At 37.6% G+C, this 27,221-nt stretch overlaps 2 protein-coding genes across 4 annotated transcripts; both read right to left on the reverse strand.

The window, feature by feature from the left end:
* Positions 1–882: 882 nt before the first annotated feature.
* LOC306866575 (transmembrane protein 9B-like) lies at positions 883–3,603 on the reverse strand. The gene is made up of 5 exons (XM_079411835.1): positions 3,169–3,603; positions 2,821–2,912; positions 2,603–2,711; positions 2,387–2,521; positions 883–1,836 (listed from the first exon to the last, which is right to left on the reverse strand). Exons 1-5 carry the CDS (start codon positions 3,265–3,267, stop codon positions 1,681–1,683), a joined length of 591 nt encoding a protein of 196 aa, XP_079267961.1. The 5' UTR covers positions 3,268–3,603; the 3' UTR covers positions 883–1,680.
* A 3,310-nt stretch (positions 3,604–6,913) lies between these two features.
* Positions 6,914–27,094, reverse strand: LOC306869611 (signal peptide, CUB and EGF-like domain-containing protein 2). 3 transcript variants are annotated; one of them, XM_079416416.1, is made up of 23 exons: positions 26,833–27,094; positions 26,394–26,516; positions 26,022–26,147; positions 25,643–25,777; positions 23,448–23,573; positions 23,233–23,349; positions 21,449–21,538; positions 20,755–20,871; positions 19,926–20,048; positions 19,411–19,527; positions 19,143–19,265; positions 18,702–18,818; positions 18,526–18,615; positions 17,360–17,464; positions 16,673–16,834; positions 16,222–16,428; positions 12,562–12,732; positions 10,932–11,099; positions 8,994–9,155; positions 8,642–8,839; positions 8,305–8,457; positions 8,134–8,213; positions 6,914–7,926 (listed from the first exon to the last, which is right to left on the reverse strand). In XM_079416416.1, exons 1-23 carry the CDS (start codon positions 26,918–26,920, stop codon positions 7,780–7,782), a joined length of 3,045 nt encoding a protein of 1,014 aa, XP_079272542.1. In that variant the 5' UTR covers positions 26,921–27,094; the 3' UTR covers positions 6,914–7,779. The 3 variants fall into 3 exon arrangements, with proteins under 3 accessions (XP_079272542.1, XP_079272543.1, XP_079272541.1); XM_079416417.1 differs by having other exon boundaries at positions 16,222–16,425; positions 26,833–27,078; XM_079416415.1 differs by having other exon boundaries at positions 12,505–12,732; positions 16,222–16,425; positions 26,833–27,078.
* Positions 27,095–27,221: the final 127 nt, after the last annotated feature.

The raw sequence follows: 27,221 nt of genomic DNA on the forward strand, positions 1-27,221 counted from the left end.
TACTGTATACATATCTCTTTACTGATGCAGTGCCACATGGGGTTCTCATGCTTTTTAGAGGTCTTTCTCTTCCAATCTCATGTCACTCAGTGGATCTTTGTAAAACATTTGTTGGAAAACAGTGCCTTTTGGCATCCAAGTCAAAACAATAAAAAAAACTTGTTTTGTTTCAGATGAAGTCTATTTCTGTGCCTTATGTAATCTCTTATTGGAATGGTTTAGTAAGTGATATTTCCTGGATGAAAGTTTGGCCATTACCTCACAAATATTTAATTACTTACAAAATGAGAGAAATTGCATTTAAGTTGATTCATAGAATTTACCCGGATAAGTACTCTCTTAAAAGACTTAAGAATGATATTAATACCTACTGTTCTTTCTGTTTAGAAAACAATGAAACTTATTTACATTTATTCTGGAATTGCTCTTACACAACATCATTTTGGTGTGGCATTCTTGACTTTATCAAATGCTATGTGAATCCTAATTTTGCGTTTACTTATAGCAATGTCATTTTTGGCTTTCATGACTGTAAAAAAAAAAGTGATGCTTATTTTATAAACCTTATTTTCCTTTTAGCTAAATAGATTCACAAATGTAAATTTTCTAAATGCAAAGCTTTTTTTTTTACGATTCAAACTTGAAATGAAAAATTATTTTGAATCTATTGAGTTCTCTACGAACGTGAAAGCCATAAGAACAATGACTTTGTGGAAGGACTTTGCACTTCCTTTGGACTGAAGGACTGGGTGTACCCGAGCGGTTGTTGTGTTTTGACGATGACAATTGTTGTTGTTTTTGTTCATTTTTTTCAGGCATTCAATAATAAAAAAAAAAAATAAAAAAAAACTGTTACTACCAGAACAAACAGAGACAAGAAACCGCAATTCACAAAACTGTAATATAAATCAAAAGGTCAGAACAAGCTCTCTGTGTTAAATCGTGTACCTGAACATTTCAATTATTATTTATACAGATAGTAAATGACAAAGAATATCATTCTGATACCACCAAAGCATGTACCTTATGAATACTGTCCTTAAAAACAACAACAAAAGGAACTGTACACCATAATGAATCTAAATCTACTCCAAAAAAAGAGAAGAACTGAGAAGTTAGTCATACAGCATATCATTTGGGGACAATGACAAAACACATTCACTTATTTACATATAATAGTTGACAGGAAAGTGCAAGGTAAGAAAGAGATGAGTAAGAAGAGAAAAGAGTGGGTCATTTTACACTGTACAATAAGACTGGAAATTAATATTTTGAGTTTAGTTGCAATTTTTAAATTTCTATAAAAAGATTTAATGAATAAATGCATCACACTAATTTTATGAGGAAGTTGGCACTTCTATCCCCACATCAAGTTCGGTGTGACTGGACGGCAGTAGAAGTAAACTTTTTTTTTTGCTAATTTTAGAGTGCATGATTTCAAAATGCAAGAACACAATGATAATTCAAACTGTCTGTATCAAGCAAACTCTAATAATAAACAAGGTTTAGTCGCACACATTGGTCAAGACGACAAACCTACACATCAAAAAGAAACGAACACACTGGAGTCACTGGGGGTTGCTCAGGCAGACCAATGAGATTGGTCAGACATCATGGAGAAGACCCCACCTTTAGCACAGTACCAGAGCCCACGGATAACAGTCCAGACTGTGAAGGCTTTTAGCTAAGCACCACGTGGCGGTCGAAGACAGACTTGCGCTGTTCTTGGACCTGCCTTTTCCAGCGCTGCTGAGCGTGCTCCACTTTGTTTAGCATGTTGGAGCGAGAGCGAGAACGGGAAAGCACGTCATGGGCGTTAGCGAAGGGCTGCTGGTCCTATAACAACAGAGTATAATGTTAGCACACTTTCTAGCATATGTGACCCTGGACCACAAAACCAGTCTTAAGTCGCTGGGGTACATTTGTAGCAATAGCCAAAAATACATTGTATGGGTCAAAATTATTGATTTTTCTTTTATGCAAAAAATCATTAGGATATTAAGTAAAGATCATGTTCCATGAAGATATTTTGTAGAATTCCTACCGTCAATATATCAAAACATAATTTTTGATTAGTAATATGCATTGCTAAGAACTTCATTTGGACAACTATAAAAGGCGATTTTCTCAATATTTGGATTTCTTTGCACCTTCAGATTCCAGATATTCATATAGTTGTATCTCAGCCAAATATTGTGCTATTTTGAAAAATTGATACTTATGACTGGTTTTGTGGTCCAGGGTCACATATGATTATCATTAGTGACACAAAAAATATCTACTGGATCAATAAATGCATCTATTCCATTACACAGATTTTTTTAACTACCAATACTTACAACTTATGTTAAATCTTGTATTGATAAAGACGTAGCAAAACACTTACCCCAACATCATCATCACTCTGAATGAGTTGTGAATGGCCAAACAGCCTTCTCTTCAATATAGGCTCCAACAATGTCAGATAGACCATATACAACAACAGAAGGCCCAGAATAGACAGATATGCTATAATGGTGCCCTGTAAAAGAGAGAAAGATTATTATTTCTTGTTTTAAGTTGCCATATTTTATACCATACCATATAAAGACATTGAACTTACTTTGATGGTTCCAGAGCTCCTTTCTTCATATTTGCATTCACAGCGTAAACAGTATGCCTCCACATCTTTGCCTTCAACAGGCATCGGCTCCACCACATGAAGGCAATTACTGTGCAAATGATTGTTTTTGAGAAGTTGTGGATCAGTGAATAGAGTCATGGGGTTAGTTTATTACAAAAGTTACTGTAGACTCGTATTACGACTAGAAAATCATTTACCAGTCCTTCAAGGAAACGTTTTGATTGTAGATCTGCCCAGCAATTTCCTTATAAGGTGGACAGATACATTTGCACCTGATGTCTTCTGAATTCTGTGAAGAGTGACCACAGATACACAAGCTCATATAAACCAATTAAGTTCACCATACTTTGCTCAGTTTAGAATCCACCTCAAATTGTTTCCGATAAGGCAAATGTTGATTTGTTCATTTATTATTACCTTTTATTTCGCAGAAACATTGAACATGCTAACGGCTAGTTAGCACTGCCAACAACAGGTTCACTACTAACATTACACAAAGTATATCGTTTATGTATTAAAAGACAGTGATAAATATCATATTTTACCTTAGCTTCTGATGTGTGTGCGGATAATATCAGCAGGAAACACATTAGAGATGAAAACGTCAACAGATTAACAGCGGCTCTTGAGGTCAATCGATACATCTTTTCGCTTCCGCTTAAAACAACGTCGTCAGATATTGAAGAGAGATGTACCAGAATAACGAGTAGATATTACATTAGCAACGCATGCAGGGGCAAGAACTATTTTGGTCCAAATAAACGTCAACAAAACACAGCGTGAGGGCTGGTCTCTATTTGACACATCAGCTGATCATCAGCAGCCGGTCCGCGCTTTATCACTTCCCTCCGGAAACACGTGGGTGGGAACCATTCTTCCGGAAGACTCTATATTACCTGCACGCTGTTATACGCTTCAAACTGCGTTAACTACAAATTGATCAGTTACAGTCATTTATTTTAACTTATTTTAATTGACAGCCTATTTTAACCTATTTAATGTATTATGTTCGATTTTCGGGTACGATTTTGATGGAGCGGGTCAAATTGACCCTAATTGAATTCAATGCAATTCCCTAAATATCACATTATGAAAAACAAGGAGGAATCAGGTATGAACAGAACAATTTTAATATGAGCATTTGCCAGACATTGCAAACAATTAATAACAAAAAGTATGATTTTCAAAAATGTTTAACCACAATTTTTTAAACATGTTTGTTTTAACAAATGTTGAAAATAAACTACTGTAACTTTTAACATTTTAAATTTTTTATTCAACATTTTCTTTTTTTCTTTTTTTCCACATTTATGTTCAAAACATCCTAAATAAACAATTTAATATTGCTGTGAAATTAAATTAATTTATTTTTTTCATAAACTGGCTTCCCTATACGGGCTCTTTTGTTCTTTAGGATGACGGAACAATATAAAAAAGTCACTCTTGACAGGATGTGCACAAAGCAAGCATGTGCTTTCTGGAGATGAACTTCTTGCATTTTACACACATGGTGCTGGTTTTGGTGTCATGTTTGGTGGGGCACACCTCGCATCTTTAGTCAGCTTTCGCTTGAGTAGCTCTTCACCAAGTTTGTAGGATGTAAAGAAGTTGTCACAGGTTATGCAGTGACCTTGCAGCCCTTCACTCATTTGAAGAACAACCCGCATCCCCTGGTTTCTCTCAGGTGTTTCACCTAGTGGCTTGCCTGTGTAAATTTGCATGTTGTATGCATAGATTTGGCATCGTAGGCTGCCCAAATTTTAATGCCATATTTTGCAGGCTTTTTGAGCATGTACTGGCGAAAAGGACAGCGTCCTCTGAATGGAACAAGGCGTTCATCCACTGTGACGTGTGGTCCAGGATTGTACATTAGAGGCAGGATATCAATCCATTTATCCCATACATCCCTAACTGCAGCTAATTTCAGACTCTATAATCTCTGAAATTACTTCTTTGACTGTTAATCTTTTTGAGATAATTTTTCCTGCTGTCTCTGTCAAAAGTCTGCTGCAACACTGAGCAAAAGTGTGGGAATACTTTCACAGGGGAGTGAGAAACAGACATAACAAAACATACATCAAAAGAAATGTTTTTATTTTGTGTCTGTGCAGCTGCCTTTGAACAAATGCAAGTGTGTCATTCTAACCTATATAAAAGACTGGATTATAAAACTAATTAAAATAGTTTTTCATGTTTCATGTAAGTTTTTTCAGATACATAATAGCTCATTTTTACCATTTGTGTCAGAAAATCTTTTTTCAGTACTGAAAATAGTGAGGAAAAGTTCGGGGTGGTATAAAAACTCCACCATAACAACACATATCCAAGAAATATATTTAATTTGGGTCTGTAGTTCCTTTGGAAAAAAAAAAAAAAAGTGGGTCAAATTGACCCGCGAACATCAAAATCGTTAGAAAATGATTTGTGTACACTTCAAAACACATCAGTGTATCCTCACTTTGTATGCATGTTCATGGCCCTAAATGAGAAAAAGTCACAAAATTTCTTGAAGAAAAAGATAAGTTAGGTAGTATTTCATATCTGTTGAAAATAGAAATGATAGTTCACTTTTACCATTTGTGTCTGAGAAAGTCCTTTTCAGTACTGAATATAGTGAGGAAAAGCTAATTTTTCCCTTTCCAGGGTAGGAAAAACACCAACATAACAATATATACCCAATAAATATATTTAATTTGGGTCTGTACAGTTGCCTTGGATCAAAAAAACATGTGGGTCAAATTGACCCGCGAACATCAAAATCGTCAGAAAATTATTTGTGTAAACTTCAAAACACATCAGTGTATCCTCACTTTGCATGCATGTTCATGGCCCTAAATGGGAAAAAGTCACACAATTTCTTGAAGAAAAAGATAAGTTAGGTAGTATTTCATATCTGTTGAAAATAGAAATGATAGTTCACTTTTACCATCTTTGTCTGAGAAAGTCCTTTTCAGTACTGAATATAGTGAGGAAAAGCAAATTTTTCCCTTTCCAGGGTAGGAAAAACACCAACATAACAATATATACCCAATAAATATATTTAATTTGGGTCTGTACAGTTGCCTTGGAACAAAAAAAAAAGTGGGTCAAATTGACCCGCGAACATCAAAATCGTCAGAAAATTATTTGTGTAAACTTCAAAACACATCAGTGTATCCTCACTTTGCATGCATGTTCATGGCCCTAAATGGGAAAAAGTCACACAATTTCTTGAAGAAAAAGATAAGTTAGGTAGTATTTCATATCTGTTGAAAATAGAAATGATAGTTCACTTTTACCATCTTTGTCTGAGAAAGTCCTTTTCAGTACTGAATATAGTGAGGAAAAGCAAATTTTTCCCTTTCCAGGGTAGGAAAAACACCAACATAACAATATATACCCAATAAATATATTTAATTTGGGTCTGTACAGTTGCCTTGGAACAAAAAAAAAAGTGGGTCAAATTGACCCGCGAACATTAAAATCGTTAGAAAATTATTTGTGTAAACTTCAAAACACATCAGTGTATCCTCACTTTGCATGCATGTTCATGGCCCTAAATGAGAAGAAGTAACAAAATATCAAGAATAACATCACAGGATAACTGGTATTTCCGACAGCTCAAAAATCTAAATGGGTCAAATTGACCCGGAACATAATACAAGGGTTAAAGATCTATGTCAGGGATCCTCAAATCTGGATCATTCCTGCAGAGTTTAGCTCTAACCCTAATCAAACACACCTGAGCATGCATTAGCAGTCTTCAAGATCATTAGAAAATCACAGGTAGGTGAGTTTGATCAGGGTTGGAGCTAAACTCTGCAGCAGATTGGTCCTCCAGGGAAAGATTTGAGGAAACCTGCTCTATGTAATATGCTTTATTTTTATTCGTAAATAACACAAGGTTATTTTTCAGATTTATAGAATGATAAAAACAGATCTTCTCTTCAAAACATTTAAATGTAATGTCAACAAAACAAACGTTTTGAACCTGGCTTTATATCAAATGTTCAGATTTCTGTTCTGGAAAGGTATGCAAATTAGTGCATATTTAATTATATAATGGCTGAAATTCCATATTTTAACATAACATTTCAGAAAATATTTGCAAGTCTTAATTCAACTGTTTAAGTTTGGTGAAATCTATTTTAAAAATTACCCTATTCACCTGGGGTGTCTTGCCTTAAGCCATCTTTTTTTTTTAATGAGTTTAACAAAGAAAAGTTTTATTTATCCATGAACCCCCTTGGTTGTAAATCGCTGATCTAGGCTATTGTAACTGCGTTTTATTTGATACAACAAAGACATTTTGAGTGTATTTCTTTATTTACATGTTAGATGTACAACCATAAAATATAAACATTTCATTTACTCTGCATGTCATCAATGAGTAATCAATCCTACATCAAGAGCTTCTTAATCCAAAAATCAGTTTAGGTGATGGACGTGTGATAGAAGTGAATGCAGAGAAACTGATAAGTGATATATCAAATGACCATAATGTCTAACCAGTACCACTGAAAATATTGTGTATATCTACAGTTTCTTACTGGAAACAAATGAATACATGTATGAATGATGCATTTATGTATGAAGAAGGCTACAATGCAAAAAAAGAATGCAATATAGTAACATGAGAGCTGATGCAATTTTTTTTACATAATGTACAACACATTCAAACTTGCAAAAATGACTTTACCTTCCACTACATTCTTAGTAGTTCGCTGAAGTTTCAAAATAAGCTGGTCAAACATTTTCACAAAAAAAAAAAAAAGGCAAATTTTGTGAAATGACCTATAATATAAGAAGCAATCTTAGTTGCTCTTTTTTTTCTGACTATAATTCAGGCTGTAATTAATATGTTTTGTAACAGTCATTTCTGGGCAATAAAGGAATGAATAATTTTCTTGAAAGGTGGCAGTTCATGTTATAACTGTTAGAAGGGCAGCAATCAATCCATTCACTGGAAAAACAGTTCATTTTCTTCAGGAGAAAATAATTCCAATGACATCTTTAGGAAAGTTTCTTGTGAGCTCTCATCTCATCAGGTCCAAGAAGTCAATCCGCATCTGTATGCAGGCGGCCAAGCACATTCAGGAATATTTGTTCCAGGTCAGTCATATAAAATTTGTCTGGAGCGCCAAATATTGATTCTGTACAAGATTATTTCACAAAATTCAGGGGCGTAGGAATCTCAAAACTTTGGAGCGGAGAAATCTGATAAATGATTTTGGAAACATTTCTCTAGACTCTTGTGCAGTGTAGTTGAAGAAGTTTTGCGGATGGGCCAGGACATCAAACAGGGCCTTCATAAGCTTCTTGTCCTGTAAAGTTAATTAGAAAACTTAAATGGACTTCAAGTCAATTACAAAACACCAGTACAATATATTTTCCAATCTTCCACAGGGTGGCACTATTGTCTGTTTTTTACTACTGGGATCTGCAACAGCAAACCTCTTGATTTTGGTACTTGCAATTTACAATGAAACCTGTTTAAAAGTTGCTTTGAAAGACAAATTAATGCACTATACCTTAAGAATTTCTTGATGATTCTCAGAGGCATATAATCTTCCATCCCTAACAATGTCCTCAATAAGCTCCTGGTAGTCCTCTAAAAGAAGCACAATAGACAGCATATAAATATTCAACATTCTTTGAACACCAATCATACAATACAATCACGTCAGCAATTCAATTCTCACCATCATACGTTACATATGGCACTTGGAAGCCTTTTGCACTGTTTCCTTCATTGGAGCGGAACTGGATCCAGAGTTTCTTGGAGCGGGAGGTGAAGGCGATGGGTCGCTCATACGTCTGGCACGTCTCATAAGTCGTCACTGAATTGGGCAGAGCTGTGGGAACAGTGAAGAAACGTATAAAGACCTCTTCAGTGGCTTATTCGAGCCCCAAGAGATGAAGGAGAGCCCTATTGAGCCCATCGATGCGGCTCCTCCCCCCATTTCCTCACATGTGTATTCACAATCACCCTGCGGAGCCAATGCATTCAACACCAGATCACAGCCCTGCAACACTCACAGCTCTTCCGCATGACCAAATAGTCCCCACACTCGTCCTCAATAGGAAGGTAGATCTCAGGTACCACAACGAGGATTCTGCGCTTGGGAGGAGGGGCGATGGTCCAGGTGCACTCGATGTTGGCTGGGTAGTTGCCGGGGTAGTTGGGGGATTCGATATAGCCGGTGAATTCTCCCAGCTCTCCTCCACAGTGTCTGTCTGGCAGGAACAAATTAAACCACTTAGGCTAGACTATACAGAGAACTAAATTACATTTTATATAATGATAAAGGGATAGGCTGAATTTAAAGAATAAGCCCTTATTCTGTCTTTAAAAGAGATACAATTAAAGCTTTTTGTGAATTGCACTTACTTTTACACTGCATAATATTTGTGGATCCATCAAAATCAGTAGTAGTGTTTCCAGGGCAGGCAATGCAGTAGTTTTGTCCAAACTCCATCTGATAGGTTCCAATTGGGCAACGAATGCAACGGTGGGTGCTGGTATTGTAGTAATGCCCTGGGGAGCACTGAACTGTAGGGACAACAAAATCAGTTCACAAATCAGCATCTCGGTCTAAAAATTAAATGTATTAATTTTTATTAAATATTAGGGGTGGCACGGTACACAGATGTCACGGTTCGGGGGTCACGGTTCAATACGATTTCGGTACAATAGGAAAAAAAAAAAAAAAAATCTACTATGCTCAGTTTCTTTTCATTTATTTTGAACAGACAGTAGAGCAAATTACAATTTTTTCCACCTAGATGTGAAAATACTAAATATTATTACATCTTATATATATAAAATCTGTTTTGTTTTCATTGTGAGTGTACACAAATAAAAGCAGACCTTTATACAGTGATTATTAATAAGACAATAAGTGTTTAATGTTGATTCTGCTGGTATAAGAAAACATTTGAAGTGATCACGCCGGAGCGCTCGCGCACACCCACACACACATCAGTTCCAGCATTGCTAACTTGACAGCGCAGTTGGTACAAAATAAAATAGTGAACCAAACATCAGAGCACACGCCTCTTGTGTCACCGTTGGAATGCGACTGAATGCATAGAGGCATTCAGATACGTTACATCGCAAATATGGAAATATTAAGGAATATTTGGATTTGTGCCGAATGAGAGAGGTAGGATAAATGCGCACAAAGCCCCATTTCGCAAGCAGTTGAGTGCACAAGTCTTTAAAGTATACTCCTTTGTCAGTCTATGTGAGAGACGCGTTCAGAATCAGCACATGGTCATTGTCTAGGGGGCTTTGTTTTCAAGTGCGCAACTCTAAGGCTAGAAGGGATATGGATGGCGCTACATGGCATTAACTGTTCTTCTGCTGGTGGTTATCAAACAGTGCTGCATTGCTGCGGGCGCCCCCTTATGTATTTGTCGTAAGGCCTCATGCACCGAACCGAGATGTCGGTACGAATACATGTACCGTCACCCCTATTAATATAGAAGAATGTGACATCTGCAAAGAACATCTAACATTTTAAGATAATACCCTTCTTCAAATCTGCTTATAAAACTGATTTTTAACTGTTGTCTCAGCCTGACCAGTTAAAAAGAGTAGCAAAACCCTTAAATTTGGTTGGAAGACCTGCTTAGGCTGGTTCAGGCTGGGGGTTTTTTCCCAGCAGAGTAGTCTTCATTAATGTGAATATACACTACTGTTCAAAACGGGTCAGTCAGAATTTTTTTTTTCAGCAGTAATGCATAAAATTGATCAAAAGTGACATTTAGGAAAGGAAGTTCCAAACCACTTGTGCTCTGCATTTAACCCATCCAAGTGTACACACAGTAGTGAACATACACCAGGAGCAGTGGGCAGCCAATGCTGCGGCGCCCGGGGAGCAGTTGGGGGTTTAGTGCCTTGCTAAAGGGTCTCACCTCAGTCGTGGTATTGAGGGAGGAGAGAGTGTTGGTTATTCACTCCCCCACCTACAATCCCTGCCGGACCCGAGACTCGAACCCACGACCTTCAGGTTACAAGTCCAACTCTCTATCCATTAGGCCAGGCCTGCCCATTATTATTACCACAAAAATATTAATAAGCACAATTATTTTCAACACTGATAATATATGAAATGTTTCTGAACAACGACTCTTCATATTAGAATGATTTCTGAAAGATCATGTGGCACTGAAGACTGGCTGTTGAAGATTCAGATTTGCCATCACAGGAATAAATGACATTTTAAAATACATTAAAAAGAAAACTAAATTGTAAACGGTTACTGACCCCACACTTTTGAACAGCAGTATAATCTGACTTGTATTATAGCCATATTCTTCTCACCTTTAGTCTCACAGTCTTGGAAGGACACAGAACCATCATATTTGGTTGTGAGGCTTCCTCCACATGGAAAACAGGAAGTTCGGCCGACCTCAGGCTGATAGGTGCCTTGTGGGCAGGGCAGACAGGGCACAAAACCATCATGGGAGAACTGACCAGGACGGCACTGACCTAGGATCAGAAAGATTTTAAGACAATGCCAGACAATCCAAGTTCAATACTTTATTGTCTTCCAAAGACAGCAAACTGCAGTGATGTCATGCAAGTTCATTATCTAATAAACTGCAGGCCTCCTCTCATCCCTCTAGTGACCACACTAAATTGCCTACCACTAAGACGGACCCTAACAGCCCCTTTAGTTGTGTCTATCAGCAGAAAGTAGAAGATGGCATCTGCATAGTAAGCTGCCTTTGATGACCGCGTCTGAGAAGCAGAAACATGGCGGTGCCTTTTTTTCTCCAAACACAAGACTGGTCTGGAATTCTTTGTTGGTGTGAATGAATCAGACAGTTGAGGATTTGCAGAACTGCATGAAATGACCCCTCCCAACACACTCACAATCACAAAAACCTAACTCAAGCTCAACTAGCCATGAGCCTGAGAGATTATCATCAATACAGGTATGCTTCCTGCCTACTGCATAAACGGAAAAAACAGGATGTGATTCATACTCTTTCTTTGCAACCTTAGATATCTGGGGAATGACATCTCTCATGATAAATGAATGATAGGATAAAATTTGGTACATCTTGCACAGCGGAGAAAAAGCAAACTCTCTGTTAAGAAATCATTTTATTAGGTTAATAATAAATATTTTAAATAAAACAAACATTTTTAAATTCATATTTGGTCACACTTTATTTTAAGGTCCAATTCTCACATTAACAAAGCCGTATTTAAAAATGTTAAATACGACATTTGCCTCAAACTCCTAATTTGCTGCTTATTAAAAGTTAGTAAGGTAGCTGTTAAGTTTAGGTATTGGATTGGGTCAGGGATATAGATTATGGTCATGCAGAATATGTGCTTTATAAGTACTTATAAACAGCCAATATATTAATAGTAGGATTGCTAATAAGCACTAGTTGCTAATTAGAATGCCTCTAATTAACATATTGGCTGTTTATTAATAATTAGCAATTAATAGTGAGAATTGGTCCCTATCCTAAAGTGTTACCAAATATTTTATTTTATATGATTAGGTAATTATTAAGTTAATATGTTAAGTAATATGTTTAGTTAATAACATATTAACATATTATATTAGCCTGTGATTGGCATAAATGTCCATTTTTAAGATCATCTCTGGTTTTAGGGCAAGTCCAATTCCGTCTTTGGTGTCATTTGGTGTTATCTTCCTTAATATTCAGGACAGCCTTTATTTCTTGAAGAAAAATACTCTGCTCTACTAAAAAGTCCAACAAATTGACCCTTTTTTAAAAAATACATGTGAGATGATGAAACTCCAGTGAACGCTTATAATAAACAAATGTATTGTGCTTTGTTGTAGATGCTATTATAGGTAGTGTTTTAGTTATCTTCATAGTTATCATCCTTGAAGTGAACAAGCCTTTACCTTGAAGTGAACAAGCCAGACTTGTTTGTTCACGAGCACATCTCTGTGAAGTCTCACCTCCACACTGCGAGATGTTGCGTGCTCCTGTGGTTCTTGGGATTCCCCTGCCCTCGGGTCCTGGGCACACGTCGCATGACACCTGCCCCTCTTCATCTTGGTACGTCCCAGGGGGGCAAAGAAAGCACCTCCCCTGCTCTCCATCATAGTACGTGCCAATACTGCATTTGACTAGCACAGAGAAAAGTCCAAAATTAGATGAAACAGAGACTAAACTTGGAACACAAAAGAGGGGCCTCACATTAAGCTGCTAAAGGGGAACTGCAAATCGACCTGATGCAGCTATGCCAAAAATTCAAACAAATAAGAGAGAACTGAGGCTTTCCACAGCTGCCTGATCCCCCACATCAAACAGCCCTCACATGCATACACAATCCCTCACCTTACTGAACACGCTCAAAGGGAATATTACCTCGCCTAAACCTATGATGTCTGATTAAAGGGAGCGGAACAAAGTCTTTTTAAATGTTCGCTTTATAAACCGCTCTGATTTATAGTGCCGCTTTCAAAAGTGTTTTGCACACACTGTGCCTTAAAATAAGCCACACACTGGTACAGTTCAGTCCTTTAACCAAGTACGGCAATTTAGAAACGTTCCTTTCATCTCAGGGTCTCTGTGCAAACATCCAACGGACAGTGTTCGGGAGAATTTAGACAAACCTCTTACTCCCGAGGTTTTATGGTAATGATGGCTACAAAGGCTTAAACAGCATGGCAATTATGTGTGCCTCAGCAAACTGCCCGATTTTCCAAGAAGAAAATGTAATTCTCTCAAGAGCAGTTCATTTTTTCCTCTCTTTTGTTAATCCTGAATGACCATGAGGAGCCACCGTCACATTGTCCCGGGCGGCTTTTATTTGACGAAGCGACGGAATAAGAGAGAGGAAAGGAAAAGAGAGAGAGATGGAGAGAGAGAAAAAAAAAAACCTTGAAGCCTTTCAAATGCAAAGCGACGATTCTATTGAATCCTCGAATTGATGGTCCCAAAGAGGTTTAAAGGACCTTTCACCTCTATTCAAGTCCCCTGGCTTTTGCCTATTTGATGACATAGGCAAACACTATGGTATCACAGTGGTAAGGAGCTGAACCCAATAAAAGGGGTCAGGATTGTGAATCCCCCCCATTCAGCGGAGTAGGGCAGGGGCCCAAACAGCTGATGCTAATTGATTCCCATGGTGTCGCTGAAGTCAATTCTCTTGAGCCGCTCACTGGCTGGGGTCACACAGAGTGGCCCTGCCTAAGGAGGAATTTGGCACTTAAACTGCTTGCTTGAATACACAGCCCTCTAAAACACCCCCCTACAAAACAAACAAGCAAACAATAACTTAGCACATTTATGGACAGGAGAGGAAAGCGGCAGCTGAGAGGGCAAACTTAGGCAAACCCCTCCTTCTGTGCCTTCTGTGTAGAGTTCATCAATGTGTGTTTTTGTGATATCTAACTAATGGATTACAGGTTCAATCCATGTCAAAATGTATGTGTGCTTTAAGTGAATTAGCATGAAATGTTACACAAAAATGACAATCGTGTTTCTTCAGTGGAACACAAAAGATATTCTGAAAAAAAGTTTTGCCCATACCGTTAAAGTCAATGGCATCTAAAAAATAAAAAAATGGGGAAACATTAAAAATTTTCTAAATATCATTCTACAGAAGAAAGAAAGTCATGCAGTTCTGGAATGAAAATCAGGGTGACACAATGATGACAGAATTTTATTTACTGGGTGAACTAGAATACATTTCATAATAGGTTTTGATTACTCTTCATGGTTTAAAAAGCAAAGGCAGGTCTGTAAAACTGCAAAGAAGTGTTGAAGCACAGATTTTCCCCACTCACTCCAGGAGCTTGAACAAGCCCCACTGGGATTTACCATTGAGTGGGCAAACTGAAAAGGCTAAACTGCACTTAGTGAGGCAAGCCAGTGGGGGAGGCGAGAACAGGGAGGAAAAAAATATAGCTCTTTTTAGAGCTGGATTTAAGCTGGCACATGGACACTACACTTCTGTGTACCTTAATTGTACGCCTGCTTTAGTGAAAAGAGCAAAATTTACAATCCTATATTCAGCATGGATTCAATTAATTACTTATTGGCAAGCGTGTACATTTCACTTGGCATCACTTTCCAAACATGTTAAATTAGATGTAGACGTATAGCTTGGATCTGTAAAGTTGGACTTGTAGAACAATGAGGAGGGAGCTGGTCAGTGGTCACCAGTCTTCTAACTTCATTTTCCTCCATAATCATTCTCCAGAGAAGAGTAATCCAAAATGGATCAAACAACTCAAAACCCCATACCTTGAGTCAAAGAAGAGAGAGAACCACTGCAAAAATAGACACAGATAGAGACTGAAGGTATCTGGACCGCAATACTACCCTTCAAAAGTCAGAAAGTTTTTTTTTTTTTTTTTATGTTTTTGAAAGAGTTCTTTTATGCTCACCAAGGCTGCATTTTTGATCATTTTAAAAATCTAAATTTTAAGATATAATTTTTTTCTTTAATAAATACAAAGTTCAAAAGGAACAGCATTTATTTGAAAAGGATATTTGTGACATTGTTGAATGTCTTTACTCTCTTTTTTATGCATTAATTGTATGCATTCTTAATAAACTTGATGTTTAACATGTTCAAGTAAAAATGTCTCTTTAAAAAAATCATTTAAAGAAGAAATGAAAAAAAATGTCTCGAACTCCAATACAAAAGTCAATATGAACTTGAAATCTCATCAGATTCTTCCAAAGTTAAGGTATCTGAGCTATGCTAAAATTACATGCTGTAATTTTACAGCTTTCACCCACTGCTTGTCACCAACCATCTCATTTCTTTAGATGAATTTTATGTGAAACATTACAAATTTGATACATGGACAAAACATAACTGAGATGTCTATTAAGTCTCTGTAGCTATGAAAGTGCAATCTCAGAGCAATCACAATTCACTCTGAGACTGTTACAAAGAAGTCTTTACAGCAACTGACAGCCTTGAAAAAGTAGAGAGCCTTTGGTTGTCTGCATTACTGCTGAATCTGAGCCTGTAAAAGATAATGGACTTCTCCGTCATAAAAGAGGACAAACAACCTCAGCAAAACTGTCACCTTAAAAAGGCATCTTTGAAAGAGCCTTATGTCAAAGACAATGAAGGCAATGAGATAATGTTCAACACAATGAGGCCTCCAGACAAATAGTTAGCTGTGCCTCACATACAGTCCCTCTGAGATGTTTATTCTAGAGGCTAAAGGAAACGGATGCCAAGTTGAGCATATGCTGTAGCAAGCTGATCTGAAGTACGCCTGTCACACAAAACATGTACTCGGCTTCAGTCTTGAGGCTGGAACCGCATTCAGCTGTAAAAGCCAACAGCAGCCTTCTGTTTCCAAGTCTTGCCTCTTAAATAAAACTCACGCCAACTTTCTCACACCATACATATTAAACTATATAACACCTAATATATGTCAGTCATCTGGCCTGCACTGATGCCAAATCCACTTCTACAATATACAATATTTGAAAAACTATCGGACATAACCGATTGTTTCCAACTAGACATAATCAGTGACCTGGAGCACAACCAACATGCAAAGTAATTAATATAATACATATGTGAATCCTAACAAATATTTTGTGTCCTCAAGCAATTGTAAGTAGCGTGTATTTGCACTCACCACATTTCTTGTCAAGCTGAATCTGTCCGGTGCCGCAGTGGTCTGGTGGGTCAGCAGGTCGGACGAGTTTCTTAGCCAGCTCATACTCCGATCCAGCAAAGTGCAGGTGAAACTGCTCCCGGTTAATGGACTTCCGAAGAGTGCGGATAGTCTTCCTAAGCCGCTTCTCAGAGCGCCGCCGAACACATGCCAGGTCACAGCCCTCTGCTGAGAGAAACACTGGATACCATATCTCGTACATACATAGAGTGCACACAAACACCCATATACGTGCACACTGTCCACTATTAAATATAGAACCCACTTCCATCTTAAACCAGGAGATACTTTCACCTGTTGGCTTGTTTTAGTAACAGCGACAGGAGCAGGAAGAGAGAGAGAGAGATGCAAGCAAGCAGTGAGAGGCCTAAGGTTTCTACTGAAACATACACATGCAGTGCACGAAACCAACCTGTTACCTCCTCCAGGTTCACATCCAGCTCAAACTGGGCAGTGATGGAGGACCCTTCCTCCTCGCCAGCCTTCCGCCCGTGGCGACTACGTTGCTGTCTGCTTGAAGAGGCACAGTGCAGGCTAACAAAGCTGAACTGGACATTCTCGGTGGCTCTTTTATCTGGAGTAAATAGATATTAAAGACTTAATGGATTTAGAGGATCCGAAATTAAAAGGCAGACTCAACTCTTGTTTTCTTTTGTTATTAAAATCACATTTATTTTCTTACATCCCTTTTGCTTCTCAGTATAGATAACAGTGCAGAAAGTATCAAACTTGAGCGGAGAGGGAATAAAATATTTCAAGTTATGCTTTCACTGAAGAGTGTGGGACTCTTTTCAGACCAAACTTGTGAAAATATATAGTTTTATTATAGTATTAGTATTATTATAAATATCTCTGTCTGGTTTGCTGAATCACTCACTTACTTCTTATTTCCATTAAGTCTACTTGCATAGAGGGGAAATAAAAAGAAAGCTAATGATTTCTGATTTGGTCGTACAATATGATAAATGTAGTCATGTCGCAGTGTTTTATTAATGAGCTGACTTTAGACTTTGACTTAAAGCCTGTGCAAACAAATCTCTGCTTCAGTAGTCAACAGCGTGTATTTTCATTCAAAACCATGTAGCTATGAGGCCAGTACCTGACAGGGCGGTTTTAAAGCTCTGTGCAAGATTTTCTTGACTCCGCTTCAGATTGCACTTCCCCTGTCCAGATTTAAATGTAGCAATGGTTTTGATTCCAGAACCTGTAACAGGAAGGAACACTGTGACTTATACACTCATCATATTCATCATTTGGGATCAGTGTTGTTATTGTTAACTAAAACAGAAGCTTTTAAAAAATTATCTCAGTAATTGAAATAAAGCTGAAAAAATATAAATATTAGATGCAAAAACTTTCTCTGGCAACTGAAATAATTTTAAGATCGTTAAAGGGTTAGTTCAGCCAAAAATGTCTGTCATTAATCACTCACCCTCATGACGTTCCAAACCTGCAAGACCTTCGTTCATCTTCGGAACACAAATTAAGATATTTTTGATGAAATGCGAGAGCTTTCTGATCCTGTATAGACAGCAAGGGTACACGATCAAGGCGCAGAAACGTAGTAAGGACAAGCTACAAGAATACTTTTGTGCGCAAAGAAAACAAAAATAACAACAATGGGACAGTCCTCTCCCATTATCGAGAGTATAATGACGCATACCGCGTGCATTCTTCTGCTTGTAAACAATGCGCAGACGATTCTACGTCAGCAGCATCACATGCATGACATGGGGAAGGCAAGATATTGTTGAAGTCCTTATTTTTGTTTTCTTTGCAAGAAAAAAAGTATTCTCGCAGCTTCATAAAATTACAGTTGAACCACTGATGTCACATGGACTATTTTAACAATGTCCTTGCTACCTTTCTGAGCCTTGAATGTGTCAGAAGCGTTGCTGTCTATCCAAGGTCAGAAAGCTCTCGGATTTCATCAAAAATATTTTAATTTGTGTTCCAAAGATGAACGAAGGTCTTGCGGGTTTGGATGACAGAATTTTCATTTTTGGGTAAACTATCCCTTTAAGTTCAAAAAACACTAAATTGTTATAACTAAAACCAAAATATATTAAAACTAAAACTATAAAATTTAAAAATGTAGAATAAAAATATTAAAACATAAAATTAATAAAAAAGATAAAAGAACATGAAATGACTAAAATAGAGTTTGAAGCAAATTCAAAATATTAACAATTACTACAATAGTATTTTTTATAGTATACACTGCTTGGAACAGTTCGAACCCAGTACACATCCACATGGATTCACCTGGGCAATTTGACCCATTCCCTGTCCACTGTCCTCCTGCGTGGCACGGCCGGGGCATTCCACAGGTCACTGTGTATGAATCTTCAGCTCCTACAGATGAAGGTGAAGGTGTCAGAGAAGCTCCAAGCAAATTAGCATGTCGACAAAGGAAGATCTCGAAATGTTGTAACACTCACCACTGCTGATATGAACCTGCGACTGGCAGGTCAGGTAGCAGAGCTCACCCCCTCCCTGCTTACTGCAGTTGAGAGTGGGCCTGGCAGGTGGCGGCACTAGTGCAGAGTCCTCTGCTTCTGAATGCGAAAATCACAATGCTTAAATGTACAGCTATGGTATGCATGCTGAGAGGAAGGTGGACGGAATGAGTTAGAAAGATAGATTGAAAGCTCAACAATGCAGTTTGTTCAAGATGAGAATATGAATGTACAATGCAACGTGAGATTTGAGTTAGACAGCACCTGGTATCTGTTTGTTCAGCAATAGCACAGACAGAGAGAGCCAGAAACACAAAAGTATCTCCTGCTTTTAACTCTCAGGGATGAAGAACTGATTTCCATCTAGACCAACATCATCAGATATAGAAATCCAGCATTCAGAATCACTAAGGCTCATCTTACCGATACAGTCTTTCTTGTTCCAGTGCAGCTTGTAACCAGCATGACAGTGGCACTTAAAGCTTCCCATGGTGTTTTCACAGGTGTGTTCACATCCTCCATTGTTCAAACTACATTCATTTATGTCTGAGAATGGAGGAACCGACAAAAGTCATATAGTTGCACTTCATCTGTAATAATTCAGTGTGATTCGTCAAAATCAATAAAACAGTACCATGGACCTTTGATTTTAATTTTAAAAAAATCTTTAAATAGCCGTTTGTATCCTTACCTCCACAATGGGCAAGCCCATAAAGTGTGTAGCCCTTGTTGCAAACACACTGGAAACTACCAGGTGAGTTTACACAAGTGTGGTCACACGTTCTCTCAAAAAAGCATTCGTCAATATCTATAATCAAACAAAAATGAGCTTAAATTGAAAACTGCACAGCTTCTACATCAAGCACGCTCTCATTTTCTGTTCAAAAGCTCCATATTCAGTTTGAAAGAAATCAATCAAGGCTTTTTATTAATAAAAGGGAAAGGTGCTTTCCTCAGAAGACTTGTATCAAGGAGAGGGAGTTGTCTGTGTGCTTTAACGAAATATATTCTTTTAGGGTTGAGAGTTATACTCTTAGTCTATGTTAAGGATCTTCAAAGCAATCTTGCAAGTTGATACTGGCACCCTTCATGAGACTCCCACCCGGTCTTATCTTTAAGCTTAGTTACAAACACAGATACTAACACTAACCCCCACACTGCTTCTCTACGTTGTGTTGGACCTATAGCAGAAGAAGAGCATCCTACCCTGGCACGAACGCTCGTCCGTCAGCAGTTTGAAGCCTTTTCTACAGTTACATTCGAAGCTGCCAATGGTGTTCCTGCAGTAGTGGTCACAGCCACCGTTATGGAGTTCACACTCATCAATGTCTGAGAGACAGAGAAGGACCAAATCACACTGTATAACATAGATGGACCAATCAGCTATAGGATGAATCTCACGAAACCTGTCAAGATTATTATCCGTGACATTATCACCTGACCCCCCCAAAAAATCATATATTGCTTAAATAATATAATGTTATAATATAATATATAACTACTGTTCAAAAGATTGGGGCAGTTTCTCATGCTCACTAAGGCTACATGTATTTTACCAATAAAAACAGTAAAACTGTGAAAAATTATTATGATTCAAAATAACCAATTTCTATTTTAATAAATTTTAAAATATAATTTATTTCTGTGAAAGCAAAGCTGAATTTTCAGCAGCCATTAGTACAGTCTTCAGTGTCACATGATTCTTCAGAAATGTTTCTAATATGCTGATTTGGTACTGATGTGGAGGAAACTGATACATTTATTTTAATGATTATATTATGAATAGAAACTTCAAAAGAACAATATTTATTTGAAATAAAATTCTTCTTTAAAAAATATCTTTACTCTCACTTTTGAGCATTTTAACACATCCTTGCTGAATAAAAGTATTAATTTGATGACCCCAAACTTGTGAAATGTAGTGTACATTTTTTGCTTTTGATTTTCAGGTGAATTGTGACTTGAACATGTTTTTGTGAGATTTAGTCTAAAAGCAACTGAAATATGTGTATAAAGGAAAAATTCTGATTCCTACCTTTGCAGGATTTGCCATCAGGTTGAAGAGTAAATCCTACTGGGCAGCTGCAGCGTACACCTGTGGATGTGTCCTTACAGGTGCTGTCACAGCCTCCGTTATTCAACGCACACGTCTCTGAAGAGCATAAGAAAGAAAGACACGACAAGTTAGAAAAGGCAGGACTGACAGAGAAAGCATCCGGTTGATCAATGATGTAAATCAGTAATTGCAAGATCAATCAGTTCATTAATATTTTAACAGTCTGTGCTAGGAAGTCTATACACTATATCACACTCCACAAATGTAGAAGGCCAAGGACAAAGAGGCCATATGCAGCGCGCTGTGTAAATATGAGCTGGCAGAGACAAATACAACACTCAGTACTGTACGATAAACATCCCCAGTCCCTGTCTCTCTCTGCATGAGAGAAAAACATGTGAAATGTACCACTCTTTCACCAGGACATATTTTACAAGGGAGAAATCCGAGGTGGTGAAGTGTGGGTCTCCAGTCATTTCACAGTTTACCTAAAAGACTGTGGAATGCTTAGCCTGGCCAGGGTATACGCTTCTAAATATATGCACTATAGGTTAACACAACACTTCTTGGTTTTCTCCATAAGCACTGATATATTTAACCCTATTTCTCTGGATGAAACTGCATACTTTGAATTGATTTGATTATGTATGGATTGTTATTGGTAGGATTTTACCCATAAGCAGTCGACGCTTAACTCGTTTGTCTACCTCGGCCAAGGACGTGGCATTGTGATCAGGGGTGGTGGGGGGCGTTTCATCCCTTTCTAAAAAAGACAGACAACAGAGCATGAGAACAATATATACCTTACGTGCTGGTAAAAAAAGCTACATTGCCAGGTCACCTAAGAAATGCTTTGTTGAAATGTAAAAATATAATATGATGGAATCAACCTGATTACTTTCATTTACACCAATGAAAGTTCTTTTAAAGTGTCAGATCAGGAAGAAATCAGAACCAGATGCATAGTTTCTGTAGCTTTTAAACAAACTCACCTACATATAATCAATATTTTATATATAACCAGTCATAATCGGCATGGGTATATTTGTAGCCATAGCCAACAATACAATGTATGGGTCAAAATTAGCGATTTTTCTTTTATGCCAAAAATCATTATGATATTAAGTAAAGATCATGTTCCATGAAGATATTTTGTAAATTTCCTTTTTGATTAGTAATATGCATTGCTAAGGACTTCATTTGGACAACTTTAAAGTGGATTTTCTCAATATTTGGATTTTTTTTTGCACCCTCAGATTTCAGATAATTGTATCTAAGCCAAATATTGTCCTATCCTAACAAACCATACATAAGTGGAAAGCTTATTTATTCATTATTATAATATCTCAATTTATTTTTAAATGGACCATTATGACTGGTTTTGTGGTCCAGGGTCACATAAGCATGGATAATGAATAGGAAATGTTACTTGAGCACCAAATCAGCATTGTAGAATGATTTCTGAAAGATCATGTGACACAGAAGACTGGAGTAATGGTTGCAGAAAATTCAGCTTTGCCACCAGAGGAATATATAATTATATTAAATTACTAAAATAGACAATAGTTATCACAAATTGTAATAATATTACTGTATTTATGATCCGATGATCTAAGCATAAGAGCATAACTTTCAAATTTAAAATCTTTTAAAAGTTAAACACTAAATATATATATATATATATATATATATATATATATATATATATATATATATATATATATATATATATATTAAATAATTTAATATAAAATGATTATATAAATAAATACATAATGTATTTGCATATGTAAAATGCATAATGCATATTACAAATATTGCTGGCTTATTTGAAAGTTGGTTTGAATGAACGCATCCACTAAATGAAAACATCTATGTATAGTGCACGACACGAATAATGCAGGAACAGTTATCAGCTGCATCTTTCTGTGCAGAGACTGTTTATCACATTTTGCTGCAATGTTTTTCACTGGCATCACACTGTCATCTAGTGCAATCTAACCTAAAAAGCAACCACACTGATAAGTACACCTTTTCATAAACAAAAAACATCTACAACAGCAACTGATCCCAGACAAAGAGACCTCCCTGACTGCTTGACTCTGTCCTAACCACTGTGGCGCTGTGTTGTAGTGTTCGCAGACAAATATTGTCATGTTCTATGCTTCGGGACAATCAAGAAGAGCAGAAACAAAATCATGGACAATGCCGACAGAACACAGAGAGAGACAACGATAAATGCAGACCCCACACACACAGCCTGCAGGCTCCAGCTGTACTTCCTCATTATCAGATAAAGGGTGTGTTTGTGTCTGAATGAGAGATCTCTATCATCACCTTTGCACATAAGTAGATAAAATATAGATCAGCTTAAAATACTTGCCAAGAGATCATCAGAAACACTAGCTGGAGAAGTGAGTTAGGACAAAAGCTCTAGAATCAGTAAAGCAGCCTTACCTGCACAGGTTCTGCCATCTGTGTGCAGGGTGTACCTGACGTGACACCTGCAGATGGGCCCTTGCTCGGTGTCCTCACAGATGTGTTGGCAGCCACCGTTGCCATGGTTACAGGTCACTGTGCAACAGAACACAAACAGCATTACATTAACAGATCCAGTGAGTCGTCCTATGCTATTTCTCAGCTTAAGGGTCAGAAATGCCATTCACACGTACGGACGCAGCCCCGCTGGTTCCTGGCCAGCTCAAAACCCGGCCGGCACTCACAGGCAACGCCACCTTTGGGTGTTTCCTTACAGATGTGAGCACAGCCATGTTCTTTATTCATGCAGCTCAGGCCTTCTGTGAAGAAGAGAAACAATCAGAGAGCCTGAAATGCTTCCTTTTGGTATTACATAAGCATTTTGATATTTTAAAGAAATTTGCACTGTCTACAGAATCTGTGGCATGCTGTTGATTACCACAGAAAATAATTCTGACCCAACCATCAGTTTGTATTAAACTGAATGTTCCATTAATAACATAATATAAGGATAGTTTTCCCAAAAATAAACATTCTGTTATCATTTACTCACCATCATGTCAGTCCAAACTTTTATGACTTTCTTTCTTCTGTGGAAGATATTTTGAAGAATGCTGGTAACCAAACAGTTTTGGCGACCACTGACTTCCAATGTTTGGACAAAAAAAAAAAAAAACACTGAGTCATGTTTCAAAATATCTTCTTTTATGAAAGAATGTCATACATTTTTGGAACGACATGAAGGTGAGCATTTTTTATTTTTATTTTTGGGTGAACTATCCCTTTAAAATTAAAATTAATTAAGCCACCGTATTTTTCCATTGCAAAAGTAGGCCATTTTCTGTGAATTAGACACTGTAGGGAAATAACAAGAATAATAAAAAGTGCAGTATACAGTAAAATCATTTGCACTACAAACCAGTGATTTCATAATTCAGATAATCCAATAAAATAAGATTGCAATATCAAGCAGCAAAACTAGCTGTATTGTACAGCTAAAAATAGCTGGAAGTGAATGACACCGGAACCCAATCCCATAAAATTTACGAATAACCACGCTGGCCCTTACGGGAAAAATAAGGTGGATACATAATAAAATAACAACATTTTGCCAACTGCAAAACCAACCAACTCACGGTAAGAAAATAAATATAATAATGCAAGGAAAACAAATTGATTTTTATCAACATTCAATGCCAATTAAGACATAACCCCTATGCAGCTTTGTGGTTTTTCATAATAATTGTTTCAGCTACATAATGGACTTTAAATCCCTAATTAAGTTGGCTACATTGGTTAATCTTTTCATTACTAATCAGTTTCTGGGGGAAAAAACATCAGAGAGGGAAAAAAACATCCAAACCCTTGGGGTACCTGTTGTTACAATTCTTTTCAAATTCAACACCATTTAATTCCACACACCCTGACCTGACATCAATAGCAAATCTATGGGTCTGTGTAGAGGGCCGGTTTCCTCCCATTCACTCTGCAGCTCAGTGGATGTGCTGATAGGATTTAGCAAGTTTACCCAGAGATAGCAAATGGGGTGGAAAGCCTTGCAAACCTTAACTCAATTTACCGAGGAGAAAACAATACTCGCAGCTGAGAAGCTACAGATACATAAAAAGCTTTTTTATTCTCATCTATGACACAGGCCACAAAGCCCTGAGTGTTGCAGTTATTAACTTGTTTTGTTCCTCTGAACACAGGGCTCCCTTTCCCACAGCATGGGCCCTTTGGAACGGAGCGGCTATAGATAAAGCCCCGGAGAGGGAACCCAACTTAAAAGCTGTCATTCGCCATTGTGCTGTCAATCATGATCTTGTGTGAGAACATTTAGAAATTAGGTTGGCTTTCCTTGGCACCTACCCCTGACTTAGCACACTGACACCTCTGCAAATACACAAAACAAGCCTTTCTTGATGCACTTTTGACATCCAAGTTCAGAAAAATATCCATCACGACCTGACTGGCCGCTTATGAACCAAGACCATATGGTGTCTTTTTCCCTGACATGTCCTGGTCAGGAAATGTCTAGAATGTTTTGGCTCTTTTTTCTTATTTACATGTTCTCTACAGTCCTCAGTACATTATATGTACATGTATTTGCAATGCTTTGACCGTTCTATTGTAGATGCTATCTTCTCACACGCCATGATTGGTCGATTATGTGCAAAGCCTGCAAGCTATTGGCCAAACAACATTTCAGTTATTACCTTCTGCAATTATGAAAACAATAAAAAACAAAGCTAAAATCAAGACATTTTAGGCCATTTAGAAGCGCAGGCTAGGAAAAAGGAGGATGTATGGTGACCCTGTTATATACACTCATCGTTCAATATGATGGTGAACATGGTGGTAGATTGAGCCATTAAAGACAGTAGCTCACCCACGGAGCGATGGATGCATGTGTGTTGATTGTCACTCAGGAAAAAGCCTTCCTTGCAGCGGCACTCATAGCTTCCCATGGTGTTGACACATACATGCTGACAGCCACCATTGTTGAAGATACATTCATCCACATCTAGAGACAGAGTGTGTTAAAGCACTGATAATGACATCACAAAACAGCACATTTCCACATACCACATAAAACCAAATCTTATTTGATCAGATTTGGTTATGTGGATAATTGCTAGTACAAATATACTAAGTGGAAATAATTCCAAAACACTTGTAGTATGTCGGGGGAGTAACTCGTCCCATACGATCATTAACTTTCACCTCTCGCACAAGTACACGTGATTTCTTCATGAATTTGCACTTACCAAGACAGTTGTGTCCATCATGCGCCAAATGAAACCCATCAAGGCAAGTACAGCGGTAATTGCCAGGTATGTTGTTACATTCGTGTACACAGCCACCATTGTATTCCAGATCACATTCATCAATGTCTTGGAAATGGAACAGAAATCAAGGCTGACAAATGTTTGCAATTTCTGCATTATAGGGGCTTTGCCCTTCCAATACAACAGCAAAAAAAAAACCAATGTAAACATGAACTAAAAACTACTAAAGAATAAACAATTGAAATTGCATACTATGTGTAGAGTGCTTGTATACAATAACTAAAAAGTGAGGTTTTCCAGACTACAGGGAAGTCCAGAGTCTGATTAAATGAAGTGAAAGAGAGCTGTTACCTTCACAATGTTTCCCGTCCCCTTTAAATCCAGTTTTACAAGTGCACTTGTATGAAGTTGGGGTATTTTGACAAATAGCATCAATGTGACAGGCATCGCTTCCGTCTGCACACTGATCTGAATCTGTGCATCACAAAAATACAACACGAGACTTTACTGTAAACATTGCTGACTTTACACTGCAGAGTACTAATGAACTGCAAAACTTCACTATTGTGAATAAACATCACTATTGTTGTGACTGTAGTTGCAATAAATAGCTATACATGGATATTAAAAAAGTCAAAAAAAAGATTAAATGTCAGGAAAAATATTAACACGTTTTAAAATATGTTTAGTTTTGACAGAAAAGTAAAAAAAAAATTGTATCAAAACAAAGGGAGGTAAACAAGTCGCAAAAACGTGTAAATTGCGTGTGTAACAAAGTGAAGACTCTTACCAGTGTTGTGAGGAACTGCGGCGCTTTGGCGAGTATTTAACAAGAGCAAAAACAAACAGAGGACCCGTGCAGTCCAAACAGCTCCCATGGTGATAGGTTCAGAGTTTAGGGTCGAACTCAAAAACACGCGTTTATTCTAAAACGAGTGTCCCTCTCATTTTCATCCGCACTTTATCATTGGATTCGCGCTTATGAGCGCTACAACAGAAGATGTGTGCAATAGAGCGAGTGCGCGCGCGTGTGAGTGTGTGTGTGTGTGTGTGTGTGTGAAAGAGAGCCTTTTCTGTCTCTCTCCATGATTCTCTCTCTCTCTCTCTCTCTCTCTCTCTCTGTCTGTGTGTGTGTCGGGGGATGGGGGTGTGAGCGCATTCACACAGAAGTGTTCCTTT

The sequence above is a fragment of the Barbus barbus genome (genome assembly GCF_936440315.1).
Source record: "Barbus barbus genome assembly, chromosome: 1".
In the NCBI taxonomy this organism is placed as follows: Eukaryota; Metazoa; Chordata; class Actinopteri; order Cypriniformes; family Cyprinidae; genus Barbus; species Barbus barbus.

Bases quoted from the DNA above. Each gene is read 5' to 3' on its own strand.
- LOC306866575 (XM_079411835.1), bottom strand. From the start codon at position 3,267: ATGTATCGATTGACCTCAAGAGCCGCTGTTAATCTGTTGACGTTTTCA. The intron at 2,522-2,602 runs GTAAGTTCAATG...TCTCTTTTACAG, and splicing joins GGAGCTCTGGAACCATCAAA to GGCACCATTATAGCATATCT. The intron at 1,837-2,386 runs GTAAGTGTTTTG...CTGTTGTTATAG, and splicing joins AGAGTGATGATGATGTTGGG to GACCAGCAGCCCTTCGCTAA.
- LOC306869611 (XM_079416415.1), bottom strand. From the start codon at position 26,920: ATGGGAGCTGTTTGGACTGCACGGGTCCTCTGTTTGTTTTTGCTCTTG. The intron at 26,517-26,832 runs GTAAGAGTCTTC...TGTGATGCACAG, and splicing joins CGCAGTTCCTCACAACACTG to ATTCAGATCAGTGTGCAGAC. The intron at 23,574-25,642 runs GTGAGCTACTGT...TCTTCTTCACAG, and splicing joins ATGCATCCATCGCTCCGTGG to AAGGCCTGAGCTGCATGAAT.